This window comes from Pantherophis guttatus, chromosome 5 (genome assembly GCF_059756535.1).
Source record: "Pantherophis guttatus breed Tessera chromosome 5, ASM5975653v1, whole genome shotgun sequence".
Classification (NCBI taxonomy): Eukaryota; Metazoa; Chordata; class Lepidosauria; order Squamata; family Colubridae; genus Pantherophis; species Pantherophis guttatus.
In genome coordinates, this window is record NC_142067.1 from 585025 (window position 1) to 610265 (window position 25241).

The 25241-nt window shown below is 47.0% G+C and overlaps 2 protein-coding genes across 2 annotated transcripts; one reads left to right on the forward strand and one right to left on the reverse strand.

Annotated features, from left to right (window-relative positions):
* The first annotated feature begins 86 nt into the window (after positions 1-86).
* LOC117656768 (olfactory receptor 52R1-like) lies at positions 87-10407 on the forward strand. Its single transcript, XM_087895648.1, has 4 exons — positions 87-360; positions 2709-2843; positions 4498-4525; positions 9510-10407. Exons 1-4 carry the CDS (start codon positions 87-89, stop codon positions 10405-10407), a joined length of 1335 nt encoding a protein of 444 aa, XP_087751774.1.
* Positions 10408-15030: 4623 nt separating this feature from the next.
* Positions 15031-15987, reverse strand: LOC117657775 (olfactory receptor 52P1-like). Its single transcript, XM_034405893.3, has one exon. It carries the CDS (start codon positions 15985-15987, stop codon positions 15031-15033), a length of 957 nt encoding a protein of 318 aa, XP_034261784.3.
* Between the last annotated feature and the right edge of the window lie 9254 nt (positions 15988-25241).

A 25241-nucleotide genomic window follows, 5' to 3' on the forward strand; every position in this document is an offset into this window, starting at 1 on the left:
TCCTCTGCCAGTCTTCCCGAGGGTGGCAGTGGAGCTGAACGACCCAGATCCTTCTCTCAGCCTGCCTTGCGTCCTAATTCCACAGGATGCCCCTGCTCACCTGGTGGTGCAGCCGTGGCCAAAGACAACCACACAGCTATGGCCGGCCCCAACGATGGTCTCTCCTAGGCAGCCCTCCCGATCGCACGGGTGCTGAGACGTCGTGGATCCAGCAGTGCAGGGCAGTCCGCAGAGCACATATGGCCATCCCTGCGTTGGCTGAGGAGCCGCTGTGTAGCTCCTCTGCTGCCAAGGAGCCTTTTATCAGCGGGGGCTTTGGATGCAGCCCTGGCAGCCGAGCAGCCCAGCTGGGCCAGTTGGGTCCCTGAGGGAGAGCAGGCGACGGGCACTTGGAGGCGCTCCTGGCAGAGAGGACACCCGTGGTCGGATTCAAAGACAGAGCCTGAAATGGCCCAGACTGGTCCGATGGGACCACTGCTTCCCCCAAGGGTTTCTCCAGACCAGCGGTGGTGATGCTGCCGGCCAGAATTTAACTGAAGGACAATAAACTCCACAATTCATTTCCTGCCTCCGTAGCTCTGGTCCTCTGACAGCTTCAGAAGTTGCCCTCCTGGACACAAAAGCCACAGTGTGTGTGTGTGTGTGTGTGTGTGGGGCAAAGAGGAGGCAAAGGAGCAGGGGCTTGGGCAAAGGCAAAGGCAGGGCAGGGCAGGGCAAAGACAGGGCAAGGCAAGGCAAGGCAAGGAAAGGAAAGGCAAGGAAAGGAAAGGCAAGGAAAGGAAAGAAGGGCGCTTTCTTTTTTTTTCTTTTTTTGGATAATTTAAAACAAAAACAAAAAAAAAAACCCACATCTTTTCAAAACGAAGCTTTTGCTCCGGTCACAAATTAAAACAAATCATTAACAAATCTTATTTTCAATTAACACAATTCAATATTTTAAACAAATATTTCCCTCATATCTATTTATATAACTATGCCATTATCCCCAAAAACCCGTTACTTAAATCTTAAATCCTAACCAGTTATCAATTCATTTTTCTCTTTCATTTGCTTAGATGGATATTTTAACAACATAAGTCTTACAATTATATTAGACAAATTAAACATTCATTAACTATTTAATTATTATTAAACCTAACTTATGCATTTTATCTTAACTATCACTCTCAACATACACCTCCTCATTTTAGTTATCCCACCTCTTTTTATTATCTTTGATGTTAAACCACTCATTTCTATTTCTTGACTGTTAATCACAGCGTAACCCTTTGTTTTGGCTGTTGAATATAGCATATTTTTATTTTTTGGCCATTGCCCAGCATGCCCTTTGTTTGGCTGTTAAACACAGCATCTCTATTTTTGTTTTTTGGCCGTTACACGGCATATTAAGTTTCGTTTTGGCTGATACCCAGCATGACCATTTGTTTGGCTGTTCAATATAGCATATTATAGCTTTTTGGCTGTGAAATACAGCATGTTCATAGTCTCTATTTAAACCTTTCTTTGTTGTTTCCCTCCATCTATGCATTGCTTTTCATTTAATCATATTTTTCTTTATCCTTTTTCATAGCATTCATAACATTTTAACCTTGAGACATGGTTCTTGCTTAAAACATATTTTAAAGTATATTTTTAAATTCCTCTTAACATTTTCAATTAATCATATTCACCCTTATTCTTTACCTTAACATGTTACCATTAAAACATAGTCCTTGCATTAAACATATCTTTACATGTATTAATTAGTTTCATTTAACATTTTTAATTTCTATAGAAGCCTCCCTTTAATTTATTACAATGATCTTTACTTTATTTTATTTTTAATCACATTATCTTCATTTCCTCGTCTACAAACATAAATTTTCTTCCATTTTCCAAGTTTTTAATTTTATTCTCCATAAGTCCAATTAAATCTCTTTTCATATTTTATTCCGGATATAGTGTATCAAATCTCTTTCTTTTAAGGCTGTGCTTAATCCTTCCTCTATTCCTGTGGGCAACATTCAAATTATTATTTGTTCAACTGTAGGAGTTCCATTGTAAATTCCTTTTCTTCATCAAAGTCCAGCTGTTTGCAGTCAGGAAAGAAAAATCCTCCTCCACAGTTCAGCAATTTTTTTTTTTTGTAAAGTTCTCATAACAAAGGGAGGTTACAAAGTTCCTCTTTACACCAGATGGTGTCTCTCTATAATCCACATTTCCCATTAGTCATGCAAGACTCCATTTTATTTCTTATTATATAACCATCCATTTCTTCTTTTAGTTAAAAAAGTATCAAATCTTTTTTTTTTCCTTAGTCCAATTCAGATTTTTAAAGCGTTTAGTCCTTTTACCATAGCTCTAAATTAAGTCTCTTAGTTCTTGTTCCAAAATTAGTTGTTTCTCGGGTTTCTGTTCTTTAAAGTTACAGTTTTTAAAAAAATTCCAAAGCCCCTTTGTTACTTAGCCGCTGTTTTAGGCTAGGGGTCTTCTAGCTACTAACATTGTTGCAAGCCTGGGCTGTTGTCACTCACCCGGCTTCAAAAGACTCCGTTTTACTTCGCTTTCCTCCAGCACTTTTCTTGCCCAGTTGTCACAGCTTCATGGCAGCCGCCATGGCTGCCGCCCTCTGCCGTCAACTCACAGAGGGTTCCCTCTGACCTCCGAGGACCTTGCCTGTTCCTCTCGGTCTTCCGAGGTGCCCCTCTTCTTCCCCCCCATCCCTACAGGACAGGTTTGGTCCGCAGACCCATCGGCGGCGGTTCGGCAGCCAGGGTTTTCGTGGGACTCATCAGAGCCTGCTATTTCCCCGACTGTCTTGCTGCGACGTCAACTGGAAGTCCCAAGAAGGGCGCTTTCAACAGGTAGCCAGGGAAAGGTGCCCATCACTCTTGCACAGAACATCAAGTTTTAGGCAACAGCAAATCACCTAGAAGACAGAACGAATTCTTGAAATGCACTTGATGGGCTGAAGAAAGGAGCTGAAATGAATAGAATGACGTTGACTTTAAACCAGTGCAAAGTTATTTCTCTCTCCCCCCTCCCTCCCTCCCTCTGTGTCTCTGTCTCTCCCTCCCTGTCTCCTTCTCCCTCCCACCTCCCCCTCCCTGTCTTTCTGTCTCTGTCTCTATCTCCTTCTCTCCCTCCCTGTCTCGCTCTCCCTCCCCCTCCCCCTCTCTGTCTCTTCCTCCCTCCCTGTCTCTCTCTCCTTCCCTCCCTCTCTCTTTCCCTCCCTCCCTCTCTGTCTCTCTCCCTCCTCCCTCTTTGTCTCTCTCTCTCTCCCTCCCTCCCTCTCTATCTCTGCCTCCCCCTCCCTCCCTCTCTGCCTCCCTCTCTGTCTCCCTCTCCCTCCCTCCCTCCCTATCTCTGCCTCTCCCTCCCTCTCTCTCCCCCTCCCTCCCTCCCTCCCTCTCTGTCTCTCTCCCCTTCCCTCCCTCTCTCTTTCCCTCCCTCCCTCTCTGTCTCTCTCCCTCCTCCCTCTTTGTCTCTCTCTCTCTCCCTCCCTCCCTCTCTATCTCTGCCTCCCCCTCCCTCCCTCTCTGTCTCCCTCTCCCTCCCTCCCTCCCTATCTCTGCCTCTCCCTCCCTCTCTCTCCCCCTCCCTCCCTCCCTCCCTCTCTGTCTCTCTCCCCTTCCCTCCCTCTCTCTTTCCCTCCCTCCCTCTCTGTCTCTCTCCCTCCTCCCTCTTTGTCTCTCTCCCTCTCCCTCCCTCCCTCCCTCCCTATCTCTGCCTCTCCCTCCCTCTCCCTCCTTCTCTCTCCCCCTCCCTCCCTCCCTCCCTCTCTGTCTCTCTCCCCCTCCCTCCCTGTCTCTGTCTCTCCCTCTCTCCCTGTCTCTCTCTCTGTCTCTGTCTCTCCCTCCCTCCCTGTCTCTCTCTCTGTCTCTGTCTCTCCCTCCCTCCCTGTCTGTCTGTCTTCTCCCTCCCTCTCTCCCTCCCTCCCTGTATCTCCCTCCCTCCCTCTGTCTCTCTCTGTGTCTCTCTCCCTCCCTTCCTCCTCTCTCTTTCCCAAATTTATATGCTGCCCATCTAGCTGAAGCAGCTTTAGGCAGCTTGCAAACATTAAATTAAAATGCTTAATAAAATATGAAAACAACAAATAGGGAAATATAAAATTCAGTTAAAATAAAATTGACCAGGATGTAGACGGAGGGAGGGAGGGAGCAAAGTGAACACAGGGAGGAAGTGGGCTATTCCCTACTTCATTAGCGCTCCCTCCCAAATGCCCCTTCATTCCTGCTGGTACAACCAAACTAGGAAGGATGGAAAAATGCCTAAAAGGGGCAGTTAATCCCCTGGAAGGAATAATCAAGAAAAGGGACTGCAGGTGGGGCTGCCATGCTGTGGTGGCCCCTGGAATACATACCTGAGATGGCATCACACTTCAGAAGAACACAGTGGAGGCAAAAAAGGTGCCAGAATGGGCAGCCAAGCTAATGAGGGGAACAGGGCACCGCTCTTCCCGTGAGCAAGGGCAAGACCCAGGGTGTTCCTTGACCACTTGAGTTGCTTTCCTCCAAGCCTCAAGTTGGCAGCTGAGCCAGCCAGCAACATTTCTGCTGCTCAATGCACAAATTCCAGCCCAACTCAGTTATGCGGCTTGGGTGGTCCGGCCCGCACAGCGTTTTAGACCCTGATTGATGAATTTATTCCCATAGTTCTCTGTCCTCTCCCACTTCTCTTCTTCAAGGGAGGAGAGGCAGACCTGGGCGAGGAAGGTGCCTGAGTTGTGGGCTTTAACCACCTTTCCAGGGGCATCAATGACAGTCACTGATATTTATTTATTTAATATAATTTGCATGCCGTCCTATCTCCGTAGGACTCAGGGCAGCTCACAACAAATAAAAACAAACCCAATAAAACATAAAATACATAAATGTATAAATATATGAAGTGTCTATGGAGCTTTCCAATCATTCTGATCACAGTTATCGCAAAGGTGCTTTTTTGCTGGACTTTCTTCCTTTTTCCTTTGAAAACGTTTCGCTTCTCATCCCAAAAGCTTCTTCGGTTCTAGGGAACTAAAACCAAGAAAGTCCAGTTGCCTTTTGGAAAAAAACACCTTTGGACCTGCACTGGTGACCTGTTACTCAGGCCACTACTGGACCTGGATCTACTGCAAAAGAAATTCCCAATGAACCTATGTCCCAAATCAGCTCTGTGGTAGCTTGGGGGGCATAGATTGGATTGTGGGGGGGAAGCAGGGGAGAGGATCTCTCTCTTCCTTCTAGGCCCACTCCCCAAGAAGCCAGGCTATCTTTGGACACGGTTTTATGGTCAGGAGTTCATAGACAAAGTAAGAGGGTTGTGAGAAGCAGTGGGTCCCACTTTGCTGATTCTGCCCCCTGTCCCTCAGCTTTGCCTGGGTGTGGTCACTTGAGTAGGAAGAGGAACTGGAACAACTCCTGAAAACATTTCCCAGGACCCTCCAAATCCTGGTTGGTAAGTGTTGCAAGGCCAAAACTGTGCTGGCAGTGAGTGGCCTCCGCTGGCAGCCCATGAAGGATGCCAACTGGCATGGCAAAGCCATCAGAATGAATGCAACCTATATATATATATATTGGAAGCTTATGCCTGAACAGAAGTGAAGTGCCACTTGTATACCTGGGCATATTGTATACCTTTGTAGTAGCCTGCTGCCCAATCTACCAAAGTGGCCAGAACTTTACAAACAAAATATCTTTGGTTTAATCTTGATCAAATACACCAACTTTATATTCCTTCTTTGTATTTTTAACAGACTTAATATTATCGTAGAATTTGATTCCTCTTCCATTATTCCATTGCACAGAATTCTTCAAGGGTCTTACAAGATTCTTTTTAGATCTAATAAGAAAACATTTCTCTGGGTAGTTCTCTTGGTTTATCATTTGTATTTCTCTTTTAAGTTTTAAAACTTCAGCCAGTTTCTTTTGTATATCCAATAAAGTGTCCTTTTCCAAATCATTCTCTTGGCCTGTTATTTGTACTTTGTCTTATCCGACAAGATTTTCTCCACATCTGTCATTCCTTCATTAACATCTTTTGGACATAGTCTCTCCAAGACTTAGACATTATTAATGACACTGTTAATATTGTAGCTACTAATCTGGAATATTGCATCCAGTTGTGGTCACCACAATAGAAAAAACATGTTGAGACTTTGGAAAAATTGCAGAGAAGAGCAAGCAAGATGATTAGGGGGCTGAAGGCTGAAACATACAAAGAACGGTTGCAGGAACTGGGTATGTCTAGTTTAATGAAAAGAAGGACCAGGGGAGACATGATAGCAGTCTTTCAATATTTGAGGGGCTGCCCCGAAGAAGTATGTGTGTGTGTGTGTCAATCTATTCTCCAAAACACCCGAAGGCAGGACAAGAAACAATAGATTGAAACTAATCAAAGAGAGAACCAACCTAGAACCAAGAAGAAATTTGTTGACAGCGAGAACAATTAATTGATGTAATGGCTTGTATTTAGAAGGTGTGGATGCTCCATTGCTGGAGGCTTTGAAGAAAAGATTGGACAGTCATTTGTGCAATGGAATAGAGTCTCCTGATTAAGTATGGGTTGGACTAGAAGACCTCCAAGGTCCCTTCCAACTCTGTTATTTTGTTCTATTCTGAATTTCTGACTCCATTCTTCAAAGATTTCCTTTATTATTTCCAATATTTTGTGTCACTTGTAAGGTCTAATTAACTGACATCAATACAGGATTGTATTCCCCACCACCACTCCTTAAAATATTTAGTCCCCACTGATGTTCAGTTTCTAAAATAATAAAATCACTTATTTTTGTTGCGAGCCAAGATAGCTCACAAGAAGCTATTTATTTTTACAGTTATTTCAAATTTGTCTGGATCCTTAATTTGTTTATAATTTTCTTAGATCAAAATCTGCCATTTACTTCTAATTCTTTAAATTCCTAAACCTATGTTTAATTTTTATTTTGTTGAAGAATGGAGGTAAACTCACCAGGTAACTGATATTTTTTGAAAGGCAACTGCTTTGAAGAAATCTGAATTTTGTAGACAAAGCGAGATCCATTCGAGAGGCTGCCTTCTCCTCTAGTATCAACTAATCTGCAAAGCAGTCCAGGTTATATTATTAAAAAAACACCTTTACATTTTCTCTCTCCCATCATCCTGAAGAGGGGAATTCAGGAAGCTGCTTTTCCCTCAGACCAAGTACGGGGGTCATTCATTCATTCATTCATTTATTTATTTATTATTGAATGTTTATACTGCCCTTCTCCTGAAGGACTCAGGGCGGTGTACAGCCAAGATAAAAAACCAACAATATAAAAGTTAAAAACAATTTAAAATTATTAAATAGTTTGGCCAATAATCTAAAATAAAATAACCCATTAAAATAATATTTTAGGCCAGCCCTGCTTGATGGAATAATAATGTTTTAAGGGCACAGCGAAAGGTACGAAGGTCGGGAATCCGACGAATCTCCGGGGGCAGCTCGTTCCAAAGGGCAGGTGCCCCCACAGAGAAGGCTCTCCCCCTGGGGGTCGCCAGTCAACACTGTCTAACTGACGGGACCCTGAGGAGACCCTCTCTGTGGGAGTGTACTGGTCGATGGGAGGCTATTGGAGGCAGAAGGTGGTCTCGTAAGTACCCAGGTCCTATGCCATGGAGCGCTTTAAAGGTGGCGACCAACACCTTGAATCGCACCCGGAAGATCACCGGGAGCCAGTGCAGCTCGCGCAGGAACAGTGTTACATGGGAGCATCGAGTCACCCCCATAATCACCCGTGCGGCCGCATTCTGGACCAACTGGAGCCTCCGGGTGCTCTTCAAGGGGAGCCCCATGTAGAGAGCATTACAGTAGTCCAGACGGGAAGTGATGAGGGCGTGAGTGACTGTGCGCAAGGCGTCCTGGTCCAGAAAAGGACGCAACTGGTGGATCAGGCGAACCTGATAAAAAGCCCCCATGGCCACAGCTGTCAGATGGTCTTCTAAAGACAGCTGGGTCCAGGAGGACACCCAAGTTGCGAACCCTCTCTGAGGGGGCCAAGATCTCACCCCCTAAAGTCAGTGATGGAACCAACTGACTATGACGGGACGCCAGAAACCACAGCCACTCGGTCTTGGAGGGGTTGAGTCTGAGCTTGTTTCTCCCCATCCAGATCCGTATGGCCTCCAGGCACCGGGTCATCACATCAAGGGCATCATTGGGGTGGCCCAGGGTGGAAATATACAGCTGAGTATCATCAGCGTACTAATGGAAATCCACCCCGAAACCACGGATGATCTCACTTTGAACCTTGTTCTAGCTTCTGACCCAAAGGGGGCTTGGCCTGGGTGTGTTTCCCCATCCCTTTAACCCTGGTGAGATGCAGGCAATGAACCCGATGATGTCAGTATAGGAGGCCCCAGAGGTAGGCCTCTTTAGCTTCCCTGTTCAACCATTGAGGATGTTCTGACAACCATTGGTGATCACTACATTGGTGCCTGCAGGAACTGAAAGTATTGCCCCTCGTTTTGGAAGCATCTGTCATGAATTTGTCCATGAAGCAGGCTCCTCTTCTGCTTAGGCATATCATACTAGAGAGAATTATGAAGTGGAATCATCGGACTTTCTGGGAACATTCATCTGGATCAGGCGTGTCAAACTTGGCAACTTTAAGACTTGTGGACCAACTCCCAAAATTCCTCAGCTTCTGGAAGTTGAAGTCCACAAGTCTTAAAATTGCCATGTTTGGAGACCCCTGACTCAGATGAATGATGTAGGGGCATCAAGACAATGTTCAGCAAGATGATCAAGGATTATCCCGTAGTCTTTCTCTTAATGAGCACTCATGAGAAGAGAAAACCAGGGAATAAAAGCCCAGGCACCTGTGGGGTAGAGCAAAAGGTCCCACCAGCCAGAAATACCCAGAGCACCTGAATTGGCTTGGTACCTGGGTTCAGAGGGAGGCAGGGGAGGGGGAAGGCAATCCCTTTGGCTCTCTGGGGCTGCTTGTGCAAAGGGTCCGGGGATCTGCAGGAGGGACAGAAACTCCCCCAAGGCCACTGAAGTGGTGGGGAAGGACCGGCCATAACCTGCCTGGCTGTTGACTCCTGCACTCTCCTTGCAGGAAAAGCACCAGCGAGCAGCGTGTCTGGTGGACACCCAGGTCAGTCTCTGGGCTGAATGGCTCAGATCTTGGGAGATAGGATGACTCTATTTTCAATTATCTCTCTCACTTTCTATCATAGTTTGTCTTTTTCTCTGTCTCTCCATCATCTCCATCTCCATCTCTCCAACACCATCTCCATCTCTTCATGTTCATCTTCATGTCCATCTCTGTCTCCATCTCTCCATCTTCATATTTCCATCTCCATCTCTAACCTATTTTTAATCCCACAGATTGGTTACAAAGTCACAGAGAGGTTGCTATGTCTGCAGTCATGGCTATCCCCTATGTTCCCCTCCCCCATTGTAATCTTCTTTCCTTCTGCCCAAGGGTCACTTTGACTGACGAGGCTCTGCAGATGAAGGTGCACCATGCAGCACATCATTTCTGGTGCCCCTGTGAATGCCACGATCACACTTCATGATGTTTTCACCCTCCTGGGCATCCCAGGGCTGGAGTCCCTGCACAGCTGGCTTTCCATCCCTTTCTGCTCCATGTACCTGGTGGCTCTGCTGGGCAACATTGGCCTCCTGCTGGTGATCAAGATGGAGCCCAGCCTACACGAGCCCATGTACCTCTTCCTGGGCATGCTCTCCCTCACTGACCTGGTGCTCTCCTCCTCCACCCTGCCCAAGCTGCTCGCCATTCTCTGGTTTGGCAAGAAGGACATCAGCTTCCATGCCTGTCTGGCCCAGATGTTCTTCATCCACTCCTTCACTGCCATGGAGTCTGGCTTCTTCCTAGCCATGGCCTATGACCGCTACATGGCCATTTGTAACCCCCTGCACCACACGGCTGTCCTCACCAACGCCCTCCTGGCCAAGGTGGGGCTGGCCGTGGTGGTTAGGGGGCTGGTGCTGTTCCTCCCACACCCATTCTTGGTGGGGCGGCTGCCCTTCTGCAAGTCCAGGGTCATTGTCCACAGCTACTGCGAGTTCATGGCTCTGCTGAAGCTGGCTTGTGCAGATACAGCGGCCAGTGGGGGCTACAGCCTCACCTTGGCTTTCCTGATCGGGGGCTTCGATGTCTGCTTCATCAGCCTCTCCTATGGTCTGATTCTGCACACAGTCTGCCACTTGCCCTCCAAAGAAGCCGGTTTCAAGGCCCTGGGCACCTGCAGCTCCCACATCTGCGTCATACTCATCTTCTACACAACAGCTGTCTTCTCCTTCCTCACCCTCCGCTTTGGCCACAACGTCCCCCATTCTGTCCACATCCTCATTGCCAATGTCTACCTCGTAGTTCCACCTGCGCTGAACCCCATCATCTATGGCCTACGGACCAAGAAGATCCGGGACAGGGTGTTGGGACTCTTTTCTTCATGATGTCTCATGACTTTCCCAAGCACTGTTGTAGTGATGAGCTAAAGGTATCACTTCTCAGAGAAGATCTATGACCCAGCAGTTTTGAAGGTTGTCATCTTGAAGTCCTCCAAGATCCTAACTAACCAGTGAGGCCACAATGAATAAGCACTTTAAGCAGTAACAGATCAGGTAGCTTCCATAAAAAGCCCTCTCCTTTTTTTCAACACCAAGGACCTGGGTGGAGAAATGTCCCCTCTGGATGGTCTTCCCTGAGTCAGAATTGAATCCAAAGCCAACATCTCTTACAGAGAACTCTTCCCTTGCAACCCATCTCTAGATGAAGGTGCCTGTTGGTCCTGAAGCCCAGGGGTCCATGTAATACATAGCCCACCTCCCCTCCCTTTCTCCCTGGAGAAAGGCACAAACCGATGCAAGGGGAAGAATGGCTGCAGCTCTCCCTTCCACGGGCAGACTATGAGTTGGGGACAGCCGCTCAGGGTGAGCCAGACCTATCAGTACTGACGCCCAGGGGTGGTGTTGTCCACAACCTGTGCACCTACCTGGCCATCCTTATAGTGAGTATGAGCACAAGAGAGAGGGAAATGCTTCAACTGTTGTAATTAATAAAGCTTTCTAGATGATCATAGAGTCTCTTTGTGCTGTGTATTTCCTTGAAAATGTCCTTACTATAGGGGTCCTGAACCCTTGTGTTGTAAATGTGTGAAGGAACCCCATTAGAAATCCCTCCCCCAATGAGGCCGATGAGGCTGAAGAAGACACCCCCGCTCAAATACCCCTACACAGCCCCCTTTGTGACCATCGCTCAACAGAATGATAGAATAACAGAGTTTGGGAGAATAGGTTGACTCCCTCTTCTTTGTGGCAGCCCCTCAAATATTGGAAGACAGCTATCACGCCACCCTTGGTCGTCCTTTTCACTAAACTGCGTAAACCCAATTCCTGCAACTGTTCATCGTATGTTTCATCCTCCAGTCCCCTAATCATCTTTGTGCCTCTTCTCTGCACTCTTTCTAGAGTCTCCACATCTTTTTTATCATATGGCATGCAGTATTCTAAGTGTGGCCTTATGAAGGCTTTGTGAAGGGAGCTGCACTCCTATGAAGGCCTTTTGGGCTCCGGATCCTAGGAAGAGTCCCTATGTTGTGGTTCAGTCTTCCCACCACTGTTCCCTGGAGACACATGGAGAGAAGCTGGAAGGAAACTTGTGGCAGCCATTAGAAAACCATCCACTGAGCTCAGATGACCGGAGGGATTGAGGAAGAAGCCCAGGAATGCTCTGCTTCGAGTAAATGAGGGACCGGATGAGAAATCTGGCCAGGCTTTCTAAGGTCTGGTTATTTTAGCCTTTCTCAATGATGAGGACTTCCGGGATGTCTCCTGAGAGGGCTGGCACTGCCCAAGGGTTGAAGACGGATCCAGAAAGCCAGAAGAGAGAAGATTGGGAATGGATGGGTGGGGAAGGACAAAGGGGTTTGTTTGATCAGTGCTAAAGGGTCCATTGAAGAGGTTGGCCATAGAGAGAGGACAGGAATGAGGAGTGAAGTTCTAGTTGGAAAACAGTAAGTGACTGAGTAGCCAAAAATTCAATTCAATTCAATTCAAACCTTTATTGTCAGAGTACAACATGTGTACGATGAGATTGGCTGAGCCTCCCTTCGTGCAACCCCCCCTCCCCAACACAATACAACTCACAGTGAAAGACAAAAAGCAAAGTAAAAAAGCAAAGAAAAAAAAGCCAAAATAAAATCCAACCGGCTTCTCCTTTGAATCAGGCATAGTCACTGAGGATCACGAGAAGCAGCCGGGGGCATCTAATGGCTGATCCTCCAGGTCTGATCTTGCTTATTTATTTATTTTTATTTATTTTATTATACTTATATGCCGCCGCTCTCCCAAAGGACTCAGGAGATCAGTTTATGCACCTGATCTCCTTCAAGATGGCTCTTCTCTTCCTCAAAGATCTCTTCTTGGCTTCTGGTAGGTTCTCCCGGTGTCTGCCAGGGTGGGGATCCCCTGTTGCCTTATAGCTCTTCTCCGGCGTTCTCCTCTCGGCCACTCAGTCCCAGCTCCCTCTTTCTTCCAGGGCCCTCTTTCTCATCTTTGTCTCAAAGGGGCTTTTTCAAAAGGCAACTGGAGTTTCTTGGGGGTTTTTTTCCTTGAAAACATTTCACTTCTCATCCAAGAAGCTTCTTCAGTTCTGAAGAACTGGACCGAATTGAGAACTGAAAAAGCTTCATGGGTGAGGAGCAAAACATTTTCAAAGAAAAAACCAGTTGCCTTTTGGAAAAGCCTCTTTGGCACAATCACGACCTGGATGATAGAGCATCTCCATAGACATTTCTCATTCTCAGCACCTTTAAGATGCTGATGTAGGAGATGACCAGGCTGAGGATGAGGTCAAATGCATTATCAGCCTGGAGTCCCAACACCCACAAAAGAGACCCAAGTCCAGCCCCTCTTGAAGTCTGTTGAGTCTTATCTGGTACCTTGACGGTTAGTAGATCAGATTCTTGTGTATAGGTTGCATGGAATAAACTTGTGGTGCTTTTGAATTCTATCCTGCTTCCTTGTGCCTGACATCTGAACTTCAACTCCCAGAATTCCCCAGCCAGCATGCTGAGTTTGTGCTCGAGGGAGCCTTTCTCTCCCTCCCAGCTTAGGCTCTCTATGGGAGAAGAAGCAGGAAAAGCTGGAGATAACAGACCCCCAGCCCCTCTCAACTGGCTTTGGAATGGAATTGATCACGGTCCATTCATCGACTCAGTCATGGCCAGGAGCCCAACATTCAGCCTCTAGTTGGTCTCCTAGTGAGGTCAGAGGAGCCTGGAGGACCTGTTCACAATGAAAGACACCTCCCATTGCAAGAGACAGGCTCTATCTACTCCACAGGAAGAGAGGTGCAGATTACCAGCAGGCCACGGCTTACAAGGCAGGTGTCAAGCATGAAGATAAGCAGGCAAATGCCATTTTAGATAAACATGCACCAAGCACTTTCTTATCTCTACTGTGCTGTGCGCAGGCCCTACCAGGTTGCTCTGCAGTGCCTGTGATGCTGCTCAACCCTATCTAAGCAAACACAAACTTCCCTAATTCTGCTTCCTGTGGCTGACCAGAAGGCTGCCCTGGTAGGGTCCTAAGGTGGTCTTCCCCCGAGCAGCATGACAGGTGTCTTCCATCTGCCAGCAGGAGAGAATATCTGTAACTCAGGGTTGAAATAGGCGGTCCTTGGTGCTCTCTGAGCTAGGTGGTTTCCTTGTGGACATTTCATGACCCAACGAGGGAACAGCATCAGTGCTAGAAGGGAGCGAGGATTGTGCAAAGCCCACTCCATTCTAGCACTGATGATGTTACCAAGTTGGGTCATGAAACATCTGCAAGAAAACAACCAAGCTCAGAGAGCACTAAGGGACCCACAGTCCTTTTCCTCCTCCTCCACCCACCCTCCTCCTCTTCCTCCTCCAAACCCCACTATGCCACAAAGGGCTACGTAAGGTAACTGGACAACCATTGACCCATTGGATCACTGTTCTTTACCTAAGCAGAGAGTCCTTAGGCACCCTACACGTGAGGGACTGGGGGTGTAGAGTGCCTCTCCTTCCCATCAACACTGACTGGAGCTGACTGCTGAGGAAGGAGGTGAACCAATGGGGCTCCCAGTCCTAAACACCATCAGCCAGTCCAGAAGGACATTGTGGCTGATGTATTGAAAGCCGCTGAAAGATCAAGGAACATGATCCAGGCGAGAAGTACTCTCGTCACTTCTCGCCTGGACTACGCTAACGCTCTCCACATGGGGCTCCCCTTGAGGAGCATCCGGAGGCTGCAACTGGTCCAGAATGCGGCCGCACGGGTGATTACGGGAGCGACATAGCACTCCCATATAACACCTCTCCTGCGCGAGCTGCACTGGCTCCCGGTGGTCTTCCGGGTGCACTTCAAGGTGTTGGTTCTCACCTTTAAAGTGCTCCATGGCTTAGGGCCAGGGTATTTACGAGACTGCCTTCTGCTACCGATAACCACCCACCGGCCAATACGCTCTCACAGAGAGGGACTCCTCAGGGTGCCGTCGGTCAAGCGATGTCGGCTGGTGGCCCCCAGGGGGAGAGCCTTCTCTGTGGGAGCACCCGCCCTCTGGAACGAGCTACCTCCCGGAATACGGCTGATTCCGGATCTCCGCACTTCCTGTAAGGCCCTGAAGACGTTTTTATTTCAGCAAGCTGGCCTGGCCTGAATAGGTTTTATGGGTTAGTTTTTAATTGTATTGCTAGGGGTTTTAAATTGGGGCGGCCGTTTAATTTAATTTATTTTTAATTATTTTAACTTTTATATTGTATGGTATTTTAATTCTCGGCTGTTCACCGCCCTGAGTCCCTTCGGGGAGAAGGGCGGGATATAAATTTAATAATAAATAAATAAATAAATAAATAAATAAACATAAGGATGGGGCATCGCCCAGTCCTGGCTCTGCCAAAGGTCATCAGCAAGTGTGGTGAATGCTGTCTGCCCCCTGGCCTAAAGCCAGACTGAAACCGGTCAAGATAACCCACTGGATCTGATGAGGAGCTGCTACGGGGCCTACAGCTCTGGGGATGACCCACCAGGTCCTCCTTCTCGTTTCCCAGGCTACAAATTTGCCTTTCTTCCCTGGTGGAAAAGGCTGAATACCCGCTGGCGGATCTGCTGAGTCTTCATCCCGTACACCAGCGGGTTCAGCATGGGGGGCAGCAGGATGTACAGGATGGCCAGGATGATGTGGAGGCAAGCAGGGATGTGTTTGCCAATCCGGTGGGTGAGGAAGGTGAAGAGGCCAGGCACATAAAATGCCAAGATGATGCAGGTGTGAGCAGCACAGGTGCCCAGGGCTTTGGCCCGGGCCTCTCGTGATGACAGCTGGAAGACGGCCTGCAGGATCATAGCGTAGGATGTGGCAATGAGCCCCAGGTCCAGCCCCACCACCAAGAGTGCCCCAGAAATGCCGTAGGTCCGGTTGATAAATGTATTGGCACATGTGAACAGCTTGATCACGGCCATGTGTTCACAGTAGGCATGTGGGATGATCTTGTGGAAGCAATAGGGCAACCTCTTGAGAAGTACAGGGCAGGGGATGACCAATATCACCCCTCGGGCAGCAGCTGCCAATCCCATCTTGGCAACTGCCGTGTTGCTGAGGATGGTTGCGTAGTGCAGTGGGCGGCAGATGGCCACATAGCGGTCGAAGGCCATGGCCAACAAGATGGCAGAGTCCACCATGGAGAGGGTGTGGACCAAGTACATCTGAAGCAGGCAGGCGCTGAAGCCAATCTCCCTTGAGCCCATCCACATGATGCCCAGCATCTTGGGCAGAATGGTGGTGCTGAGGAGCAGGTCATTTATGGCCAGCATGCTGAGGAAGAAGAACATGGGCTTGTGGAGATCAGGCTCCATCTTGATGACCAAGACCACAATGATGTTCCCCACCAAAGTCACCATGTAGATGAGGCAGAGCGGGATGCCGATCCAGAAGTGAAAAGCTTCCAGGCCAGGAATGCCCATCATTATGAAGGAGATCTGACCCAGGTCTTCTGTTCCATTGTCCACCATGGCAGGTGTCCCACCCTGCATGCTCCAAGCTGCCTCTGGGCTGAAGGCATGGAAAAGACAAGAGACCTCTGATGGTTGCAAAGTTCTGGGCTTCCTGAGGAACCACCTGGGACCCACCCACCCTACCCCTGTGGCTGAAATCTGCCTCCCTCACCCCTCTGTCAGTTCTTGTATCCTAACAATCCTTGCCCGGACCAAAGGACGCATGGCTTTCTCAAATGCTCTTCCCATTCTTCCCTGCTGCTCCTGAAACAAGGGAAGTGCCAGGCCTGCCATCTTCAGCATCCTGCCACAAAATGCAGGGGAGGAGAGAGGAGGATGGGAAAGTAGGGAATTGGCAGGGGAAGGAAGGGAGGGAATGACAGGGTGACAGGAACCAGAGATGTCAATCAGGAATGAACCAGCTGATCAAGGACCGTGAGATCGGAATGTGAAACTCCACCAAAGAGGCACCAAACCTCAAAGCCATTCCCATCTGAAATGAATACTATTGGACACTGATGGACTGGTCAAGGGGGGGAGGAACCCAGGGATGTGGGGAAAATGCAGATTTTGCATGGGAATATTCATATCCAGCTTGGCTTATGCTGTAACTGCTTGAACTTAGTACAAATGAACCTTTCACTTCAACAATGGAGTCGAGGGTCTTTCTTTCCTAAGCGCCAAAGTTGGGACAAGCCTGACAGGAAGACCCACAGATGCAGAGCACACACAGAAGTGTATCTTCCCTGATCCCTTGGAGATCAGACTTCTTGGAGCCTCGTAGGTCCAAAGGAAGAACTCGAAGGACCTCTCAAAGTCAAATGCCCACCCAGGAGGGAAACAGGTCTGGCAGTAGCTGCCTGAGGTTTGTTCTACAACCTTCCACTCTCAATGTGGGCAGATAAGCTGCCCCTGGCTTGTGAAGCTCTAACCTCTCCCTTCCTTCCCTCCCTCTTAGCAAGGCTTTCCAGCATGAGGAACCAGCTCTCCCCTACAAGACGGAATCCCAGTAGGCTGGACACGCATAGTCAATGGAAGGTCCTTACTGTCCACAAGGAGGGAGCTCTGCAGTGGGTTCCTGAGTTTTCGAGCCCCTAACCTTCAACATTTTCTTACATGAGGGAATGGAAGGGATGTGTACAAAATTAGCCGATGACAGGACTTCCGGTGGCACTGCAGGCGTCGATGGCTGCTCCTTTCGGAGTGCTAGACCCGCAATCTCATTAAAGACGCTAGAACAGTGAAAATCAGCTGTCTAGCGGCTTGGAAACTTTCCCCTCAGGAAAAGGGGGGAAAGAAAGCATCCAGGCTTGGGTAGAGTTCCCCAAGAGCCCCAGGAAGAATTCTGGGGGCTTGAAGGGTGAGAGCTCCCTGGAAGCCTGACATAAGCTCCGGACCCGGGACGTTTCTGCTTTAAGCAGAACAAGACGCCGCGACCACTCCTGCAACAATTTTACAACATACTGGATACAAAAGCAGGCAGAGCAAAGTAAGGAGGGACTCTAATTGCAAGTATTAAACTTTAACTCCTGTGTATTGAATACTTCCTTCTTGATTACCAAGGGAAGAAAGTGAAAGGAAATGGCGCCGAGTCTTAATTGGGCGTGGTAATGAAAGTTAACTGTAAAGTACTTCTCAGCACTGACAGCCCTCGCTGATAATAACTGAAATTTGTTTTAAAAGAAAGAAGAATTAAATTGGACTGCAGATAAATTTAAAACTTATTGAGGACTGGAAACTAATTGGAAATTAAGCCGATTTATTAGACTTATTGTGCTGGCTGTTGTAAAAGTTTTAAATTGAAACTGAAAATTGGAAAATGGCTTCAAGGCAAATAAAAACTGCTGTGCCCAAAAGTACCGGGAGTTCTCCTGCCCCACCATCTAAACTACAATCTTTGTCAGCCCCAATAGAACCACAAGTTTTAACACTGGAAGCCTTGCAGCAAGCTCTAAAGCTACAAGCCTTTACTTTAGAGGGGAAAATTACTTCTGCCTTTGAGGAAAAAATGAAGGAGGTGACTGAAAAAATGAACGTGGTGACTGAAGAGATGGCAGAAATTAAAGATGTAATCCAAGCTCGAAATAAGGAAATTAGAGAAGACATTATCTTTGCATTTCAGGGTTTGGCAAGCCATACTGAAGGGTTAGATGAAAGATTAGAGGAAATTAATCAATCCAACGTGAACCTGGAGAATAAAATGGGGGAGGTTCAGACACAGATGGAGAGGGCAGACTTAGAGGTGATGATGATACAATACAGGTCGATGGAATTTGCCATAAGAGTAAGAGGTTTGAAAGAAAATAACCAAGAGAATCTGAGAGAGATTTTTGCAGAAGCCTTTGTACAGATAACTGGAGAAAGAAAGGAAGATCTGGAATGGCAAATTGACAAAATTTATCGTGTAAATTCATGGGTGGCCAGAAAGAGAAATTTACCAAGAGACATTGTAATCTACTTCACAACAAGGAGGATAAGAAATGAAACTTTACAGGCTTCTTATAAAAACAAACTCCAAGTGGCAGGGCAGGAGGTTTTAACATTGAAAGAAATCCCCCCCCCCAAATGTTGAGAACAAGGAAGGACTATGCCTTTTTGGTGGAAGAACTCAGAAAGCGCCAGATACAGTATAGATGGGAGGTTCCAACCGGATTGGTGGTTAATTACTCAGGACAGAGATATCGACTTAATACAGTATGGAAGGCAAGAGATTTTTACTGAAAATAATTGAAAAGATGCAGTTTGGAGAGTACTTCATACAATCTATTAAGGCAATATATCAGCAACAAACAGCACAAGTAATAATCAATGGTAGTTTAATGGAAACTTTTAACATAGAAAAAGGAAAAAATAATGCAAGATATACGTGAAAGAGGAGGTCTCAAAATGCCTAATTTAAGACTGTATTATGAGGCAGCTACCCTCTCAGCAATTAGTGATTGGATTAACTCAACAGAAGAGAGAATATTGAATATTGAGGGATAGGATTTGTTATATGGGTGGCATGCATATTTACTATACGATAAAAAGGTGGACAAGAATTTTAAAAGCAGGGCTGGCGTGAACCCCGCCCCCCTTTTTTAGTTTTTAATGGTTATTAATTGTTTAGTTTTAATTTGTTAATGGGTTTTAATTCGCACTGTTTTAATTCGGGCCAAAGTATATAATTCTTTTAATTAATTTTAAATTTTGTATTGTTATGTATTTTAGTTTTGGCTGTGCACCGCCCTGAGTCCACTAGGAGAAGGGCGGTATATAAATTGAATAAATAAATAAAAATAAATAAATAAAAGTCATATATTAAGGAATGCATTACTACGTGTATGGAAAAAGTATCAATACCTATATGGGCAATACCTAGACATACGATAGAGAATATAAGTGTAGAACAGAATCAAGATGTGATTACTTACAAAGAGCTTCTTATTATGGAAAGAGGTACATTGCAGCTAAAGTCTTTAGAGGTATTAAGGGAAGAAAGGATACTTCAAACTTGGTTTCAGTATGGACAGTTGTACATTAGATGGAAAGAGGATCAGAAAATTGGTATCCTGCAAAATGAGGAAAATTTGATAAAACAAATTAGGGATCAAAGTCCAATGCATATCAAAAGGTTGTATAATGCATTGATAGAAATAGATTCAGAAACTGAGTTAGTGAAGGACTGTATGATAAAATGGGCACAAAATATTGAGGAACCAATAATGATGGAAACATGGGGAAAAATATGGGTCAGAAATGTAAAATTTACCCAAGCCCAAAACTTGAGAGAAAATTTTTACAAAATGTTTTATAGATGGCATTTAGATCCCAAAAAGTTAGCTTGTATGTATCCAAGCTTACAACCTACGTGTTGGAGATGTAAATGTGATGATGCAATGTATTATCATATATGGTGGACATGTTAAAAAATTAAGGCATTTTGGATTAAGATATGGTGGATTATACAAAATATTCTTAAAAAGAAGATAAAATTTACTCCACAGTTGTTTTTATTGGGTATAATTACAGACTGTACGGTTATAGAGACTAATTTGATTCTGAACTTAATAACTGCAGCCAGACTTTTGGTGGCGCAGTATTGGAAGAAGGAAGACATACCTACTATTGAAGAATGGACATTAAAAGTAGCTAATTTGGCGGAGATGGCTAAAATCTCTGCATATTTGAAGGATCGTTCGAATGAAAGATACATATTGGAATGGAGAAGATGGATTGATTATATTCAAAACAAATATGGAACTAAAAAGTTGCAAATAGCTTATGAATGAAATATTTAGGTGAATTCTTATATTCTTATATTTTGGTATGTATGGGGGAGTTAAAGTGTAAGGGGGAGTGAAGATCTTATAGTTAGCTTGTTTATGTTTGATTATGTTTGTTAAATGCTATACCCTGTATTTTGCTCTGGGAAGTCGGGGGGGGGAGGGAGAGGGGAAGGGGTGGGGGGAGGAAGGGGGAAAAATTTGTTTGTAAAAATATTTTAAAACTTTTCAATAAAAAAAAATTAGCCGATGACACAAAGTTTTTTGTGGAGATTGCTGCCACCCCAAGATACAGGCTCAAGGTTCACAAAGATTTTGATGGACTTGAACATACTGTTCAGTGCTGTTCAGTGATCAGAAATGTGACTTGCTGCCCTTCAGCAGGAAAAACCTGGAGCAGAGCTACAGGATGGGTGGTGGTGCCTGGCTTAGCGTCAGCTTCAGGGTTGACACTGAGCAGTAGTCCTTATGCGAAGGATTTGGGAATTGGTCTGATCTTGGTAGACCGAAGGTTAAAGATGGTTCGGCATTAGGTGAAAGGAAAAACACCAGTTTCCTTCGGAATGTTTAGGAAGGGGGAAAAAAGCACCCGTATAGAAGAGGGGGTACCTGGCTCAACAGTAGTAACTGTGAGAGGGATCTTGGAGTCCTGGTGGGCCGTCACTTAAGGAGCCAGCCGTGTGCTGCAGCTGCCAAAAAAGCCAACACAATCCTAGGCTGCATTTTTTTTTTTTTAAATTTGATTTATATGCCACCCTTCTCCGAAGACTCAGGGCGGCTTACAATGTGCTCAGCAATAACATTAACAGCATTAACAGAGGGATAGAATCAAGAACACGTGAAGTGTTATTATTGCTTTATACTACATCAGTAAGGCCACACTTGGAATATTGCATCCAGTTCTGGTGGCCACAATGTAAAAAAAGATGTGGAGACTCTAGAAAAGAGTGCAGAGGAGAGCAAAAAAGACGATTAGGGGACTGGAGGCTAAAGCATACAAAGAACAGTTGCAGGAATTGGGTATGTCTAGCCTAGAGAAAAGAAGGACCGGGGGGACATGTCTTCCAGTATTTGAGGGGCTGCCCGAAAGAAGAGGAGGTCAACCTGCTCTCCAAAGCTCCTGGAGGCAGGAAAAGAAGCAACAGATGGAAACTAATCGAGGAGAGAAGCAACCAAGAACTAAGGAGAAATTTCCTAATGGTGAGAACAATTAACCAGGGAAACAGCTGGCCTCCAGGAGTTGTAGGTTCTTCATCACTGGAGGTTTTTCAGAAGAGATTTTGCCTGAAATGGTCTTGGGCCTCCTGCTTGAGCAGGGGGTTGGACTAGAAGACCTCCAAGCTCCCTTCCAACTCAAGTTATTAGATTGTTTTGTTATTCTGAATAGGGTTGTCCAGCCAACTGCGATTCCATCTGCCAATGAGATCATGTGCCCACCATGTTCTGGTTCATCAAGAAGGAGGCCGTGGTCTACTTGGTCACATGCCTTATGAAGTCCCATCCACAGCAGTCCCTTGGTCCACTAATTTAATCACACTGTCAAAAAAAGCAGTGAAAATTGTCTGGCATGACCTTTTTAAAACAAATCGTGCTGGCTTTGTTAATTGCACTGTTTTGATTTTCTTTGCCCAGTACTGGGGGATTTCTTAAAGATTTCAGTCAATGGCCCTGCCAGTTCTCAAACAGTTTGTGTGTGGGGGGAAGCCCCCCCCGACCCAGGACCCCTGAATTCATTTGATCATTCCTTACCTGGTTTAATCTGTGTTTCTCTAGCAATGTATGATCTTCTGCGTGCCACAGCTTCCCGTCTCCCAGGGCTCTGCACAGAAGGGCGTGGAAGAGACCTTGTCTTTTGTGGTGATGCTTTCACCCATCCATTTGTGGAGTTGGTGTGGATGTCTTTGGAAAGAAGGAGGACCTCTGGGCAAGCAAGGGAGATGGCTCGATGGCCAACTTCAGAGACTTCTCTTGTTTTCTGCCGAGGAGTCTTGGCCACAAGTCTCCCAGTCCAGCTCACAGATCTCTCAGGGCAACTGAGCCGCCCATCGTGCTGCCCTTACCAGGGGAACCTGCAGCTTGGATCACCCGGAGAATTTGGCCAAAGGCCTCGATCTTCAGGGAAATGCTGGCACTCCCTGCTGGCACCAAAGTTTCTTTCTAGGATTGATGGCCCCTCCTTTGCTTCCTCCCTCTAGGTTGCTTCCAAAGGCAGAAGATCAATCTCCCCAGTGCTGAGCCCAGGAGGCAGGTGGGGACGATCCTCCTGGCATAGAGCTGTCCCGGGGGTTCTGCCGGGGTGGGGGCGGGGGCGGTCCCAGCATCCCAAGGAAGCCTCTCCATCTGCTTGGCTGGCAAAACCAAAGGGAGGACGCAGCTGCTTGGCCCTCACGCTCTCCCTGGCAGCGTCTCAATTGCTGTGGGCCCATTGGCCCCACTGTGGGCTTCTCTGGCCTACCGCCTTCTTGGCTGCTTCCCCGTCACAGAAGAGCCAGAGTTCCTCCCGGGGGTTGTCAGGCTTTCTGCCCCCTGAAGCAGCTTGCTTCACAGAATATAAGATGCCTGTGAAAGCAGCCAGAGAAAAGCGCCTGAAGGGTTCATCGAAAGGGGTGGGGGAGCCCTGGCAGAGAGCCAGGGGCCCTTCCTCCAGAGGGGGACAGGAGGCCTTAGAAGGCCTCCAAGCTCCCTTCCAACTTGTTCTGTTATTCTGGACAAGGTCAGGTGAGGAGATTCAGAAAACATTCCCGCAATGGCAAGATTGACTCATATACATAGTCCTCGACTTACAACAGTTCATTCACGGACTGTTCAAAGTTACTTAAGACCATTTTTCACAGTTACGACTTTGCAGCATCCCCACAATCACATGATCGACATTTAGACACTTGGCAGCTGATTCATATTTATGATGGTTGCGGTGTCCCGGCATCACGTGATCACTTTTTGTGACCGTTGGACAAGCAAAGTCAATGAGGAAGCCAGATTGACTTCACAGCTGCACTACTAACTTCACAACTGCAGTGATTCATTTAACAAATGTGGCGAGAAAGGTTATAAAATGGGGCAAAACTCACTTAACAACTGTCTTGCTTGGCAAGAGAAATTTTGGGCTCAAATCTGGTCATAAGTCAAGGACTACCTGTAATTTAAGTTATGAATTCTAGAGGCTCCCTAAATAATCAATGATGTATACTTCAAGAGGTGCCATATTAACTGGGAGGACGGAGCACCTCTGGCTGGCACTCTGCCAATCTGAGCATGGAGTGATGCCCTTTCTGGCTCTTCTTCTGCTCTCTTTTTCTTGGGTCTCAACTTCCTTTTTGTATCACAGTGACCGGAATTGGATACAGGCATAAAGGCAGCATAAAGCAGTATTACTACTTCACATGATCTTGAAACTATCAAACTCCGTGGATGCAACCTACTGATGCACAGATCCATTGAAAGGGATCTGTGGGTGAGGGATCAAGACAAGAAGGCAAGATCAGGGGTGAAATGCTCCCGGTTCGGACCGAATCACCCGATCCAGTAGCGATGGAGGCGGGTGGTTCGGAGAACCGGTACCCCCCCCCCATGCCCAGCTGAGCCGCTTGATCATCAGAGGCTTTTTTTTCTTTTAAATGCCTCTGACGGTCCAAGCTGAGTTGCCTGATCGTCAGAGGCTTTTTAAAAAACCCTCTGACGATCAGGCAACTCAGCTGGGATTGTCACAGCCTTTTGAAAGCATTTTTTACAACCTCTTCGTCAAAGAGGTGTTAGAAAAAATGGTTTAAAAGTAAAAAAAGAAAAATTGGCCATGCCTACCCAGTCATATTAACACTCCCCCACCAAGCCACGCCCACAGAACCGGTAGTAACAAATTTTAGATTTCACCACTGGGCAAGATCCCTGGCTCTACTGCACATGCAGCCCTTGGCTAGTCAGAGGTGTGTGTGGGTTCACTGGCCAGCTGGTGAGAAAAAGTGCCCACGGGACAAAGAGGAGGAGGCGGAGGAGGCCCATCAGCACTGGGTGTCTCAGAGTGCCCCTCCCCTTCCTTGGCCCTGCCCACTTGCCACCCTTCCCGAGACCACCGAAGGAGCCCCAGGGCACCTTCCTGACTCAAGGTCCATTCCAAGCGTTGGTGAAGCACAGCCAACTGGAGTGGCTACACAGAGGCTGGATGGAGAAGTGGGTGGGTTTTGCAGGGGAAGGTCGCAAGTGGAGCAGATGCCAGGAAGAAACCCCTTGCCAGGAACATTCAAGGTTCTCCAGCAGGAGCTGCTCGGCTGGGTCCCTGCTCTTCCGCGCAAGCAATCCAGCCTGGGAGAATCCTCTGGGGCAGCCAAGGGCAGCCCGGAGCCCCACTGAGCAGCAGCTGAGCCAGCCTTCTCCGGGGAAGGACAGAAGGAAGAGTCAGCCATAAATATTGTGGACAACCAGGAAGGCTTGGCATGGCACGGCATGGCACGGCATGGCGGATCAGATTTGTTTCTTCTCCTGGACTGTGAGAACTAGCAGCCGCCACCGCCACCACTTTCATCATCCCCGCCCATGAAATCATAAAAAAATAGAGCAGCAGCAGAGTTAGGATAAACCTGAGGAGGAAGCCAACAGCCAGAGCTCTCCCTCCACTGGGGAAGCCACAGAGACGAAGGACCCAGTTTCTTCCAGGGGCCAACAGGAGTTTTCTGCTGCTATCGCTCTTATTTAAAGAATATGAGCTAAACCGGTGTATCTGGGCTTGAGCTGAAGGTCTCCAGGAAGGTGAGAAGGTGGCGGTTTAGGAATGGTTTCACCACTAGATGTAAGAGAAAGAGCAGCAAAGACTCTCTCTCTCTCTCTCTCTCTCTCTCTCTCTCTCTCTCTCTCTCTCTCTCTCTCTCTCTCTCTCTCTCTCTGTGTGTGTGTGTGTGTGTGTGTGTGTGTGTGTGTGTGGTATAAGCCGTAATGAGGGTAGACAAGGAGGTCAGTAGAGAAGAATATATGTCAGCCTCTCCAACCTGTTGATGACCTGCAAGCACATTGGAG

What these genes read in the sequence shown, in the direction of transcription:
- LOC117656768 (XM_087895648.1), top strand. Translation starts at nt 87, where the DNA reads ATGCCCCTGCTCACCTGGTGGTGCAGCCGTGGCCAAAGACAACCACAC. An exon ending in AGCCCAGCTGGGCCAGTTGG is followed by an intron (nt 361 to 2,708) that starts GTCCCTGAGGGA and finishes CCATCCCTACAG; the next exon opens with GACAGGTTTGGTCCGCAGAC. An exon ending in TGGCAGCTGAGCCAGCCAGC is followed by an intron (nt 4,526 to 9,509) that starts AACATTTCTGCT and finishes ACTTCATGATGT; the next exon opens with TTTCACCCTCCTGGGCATCC.
- LOC117657775 (XM_034405893.3), bottom strand. Translation starts at nt 15,987, where the DNA reads ATGGTGGACAATGGAACAGAAGACCTGGGTCAGATCTCCTTCATAATG.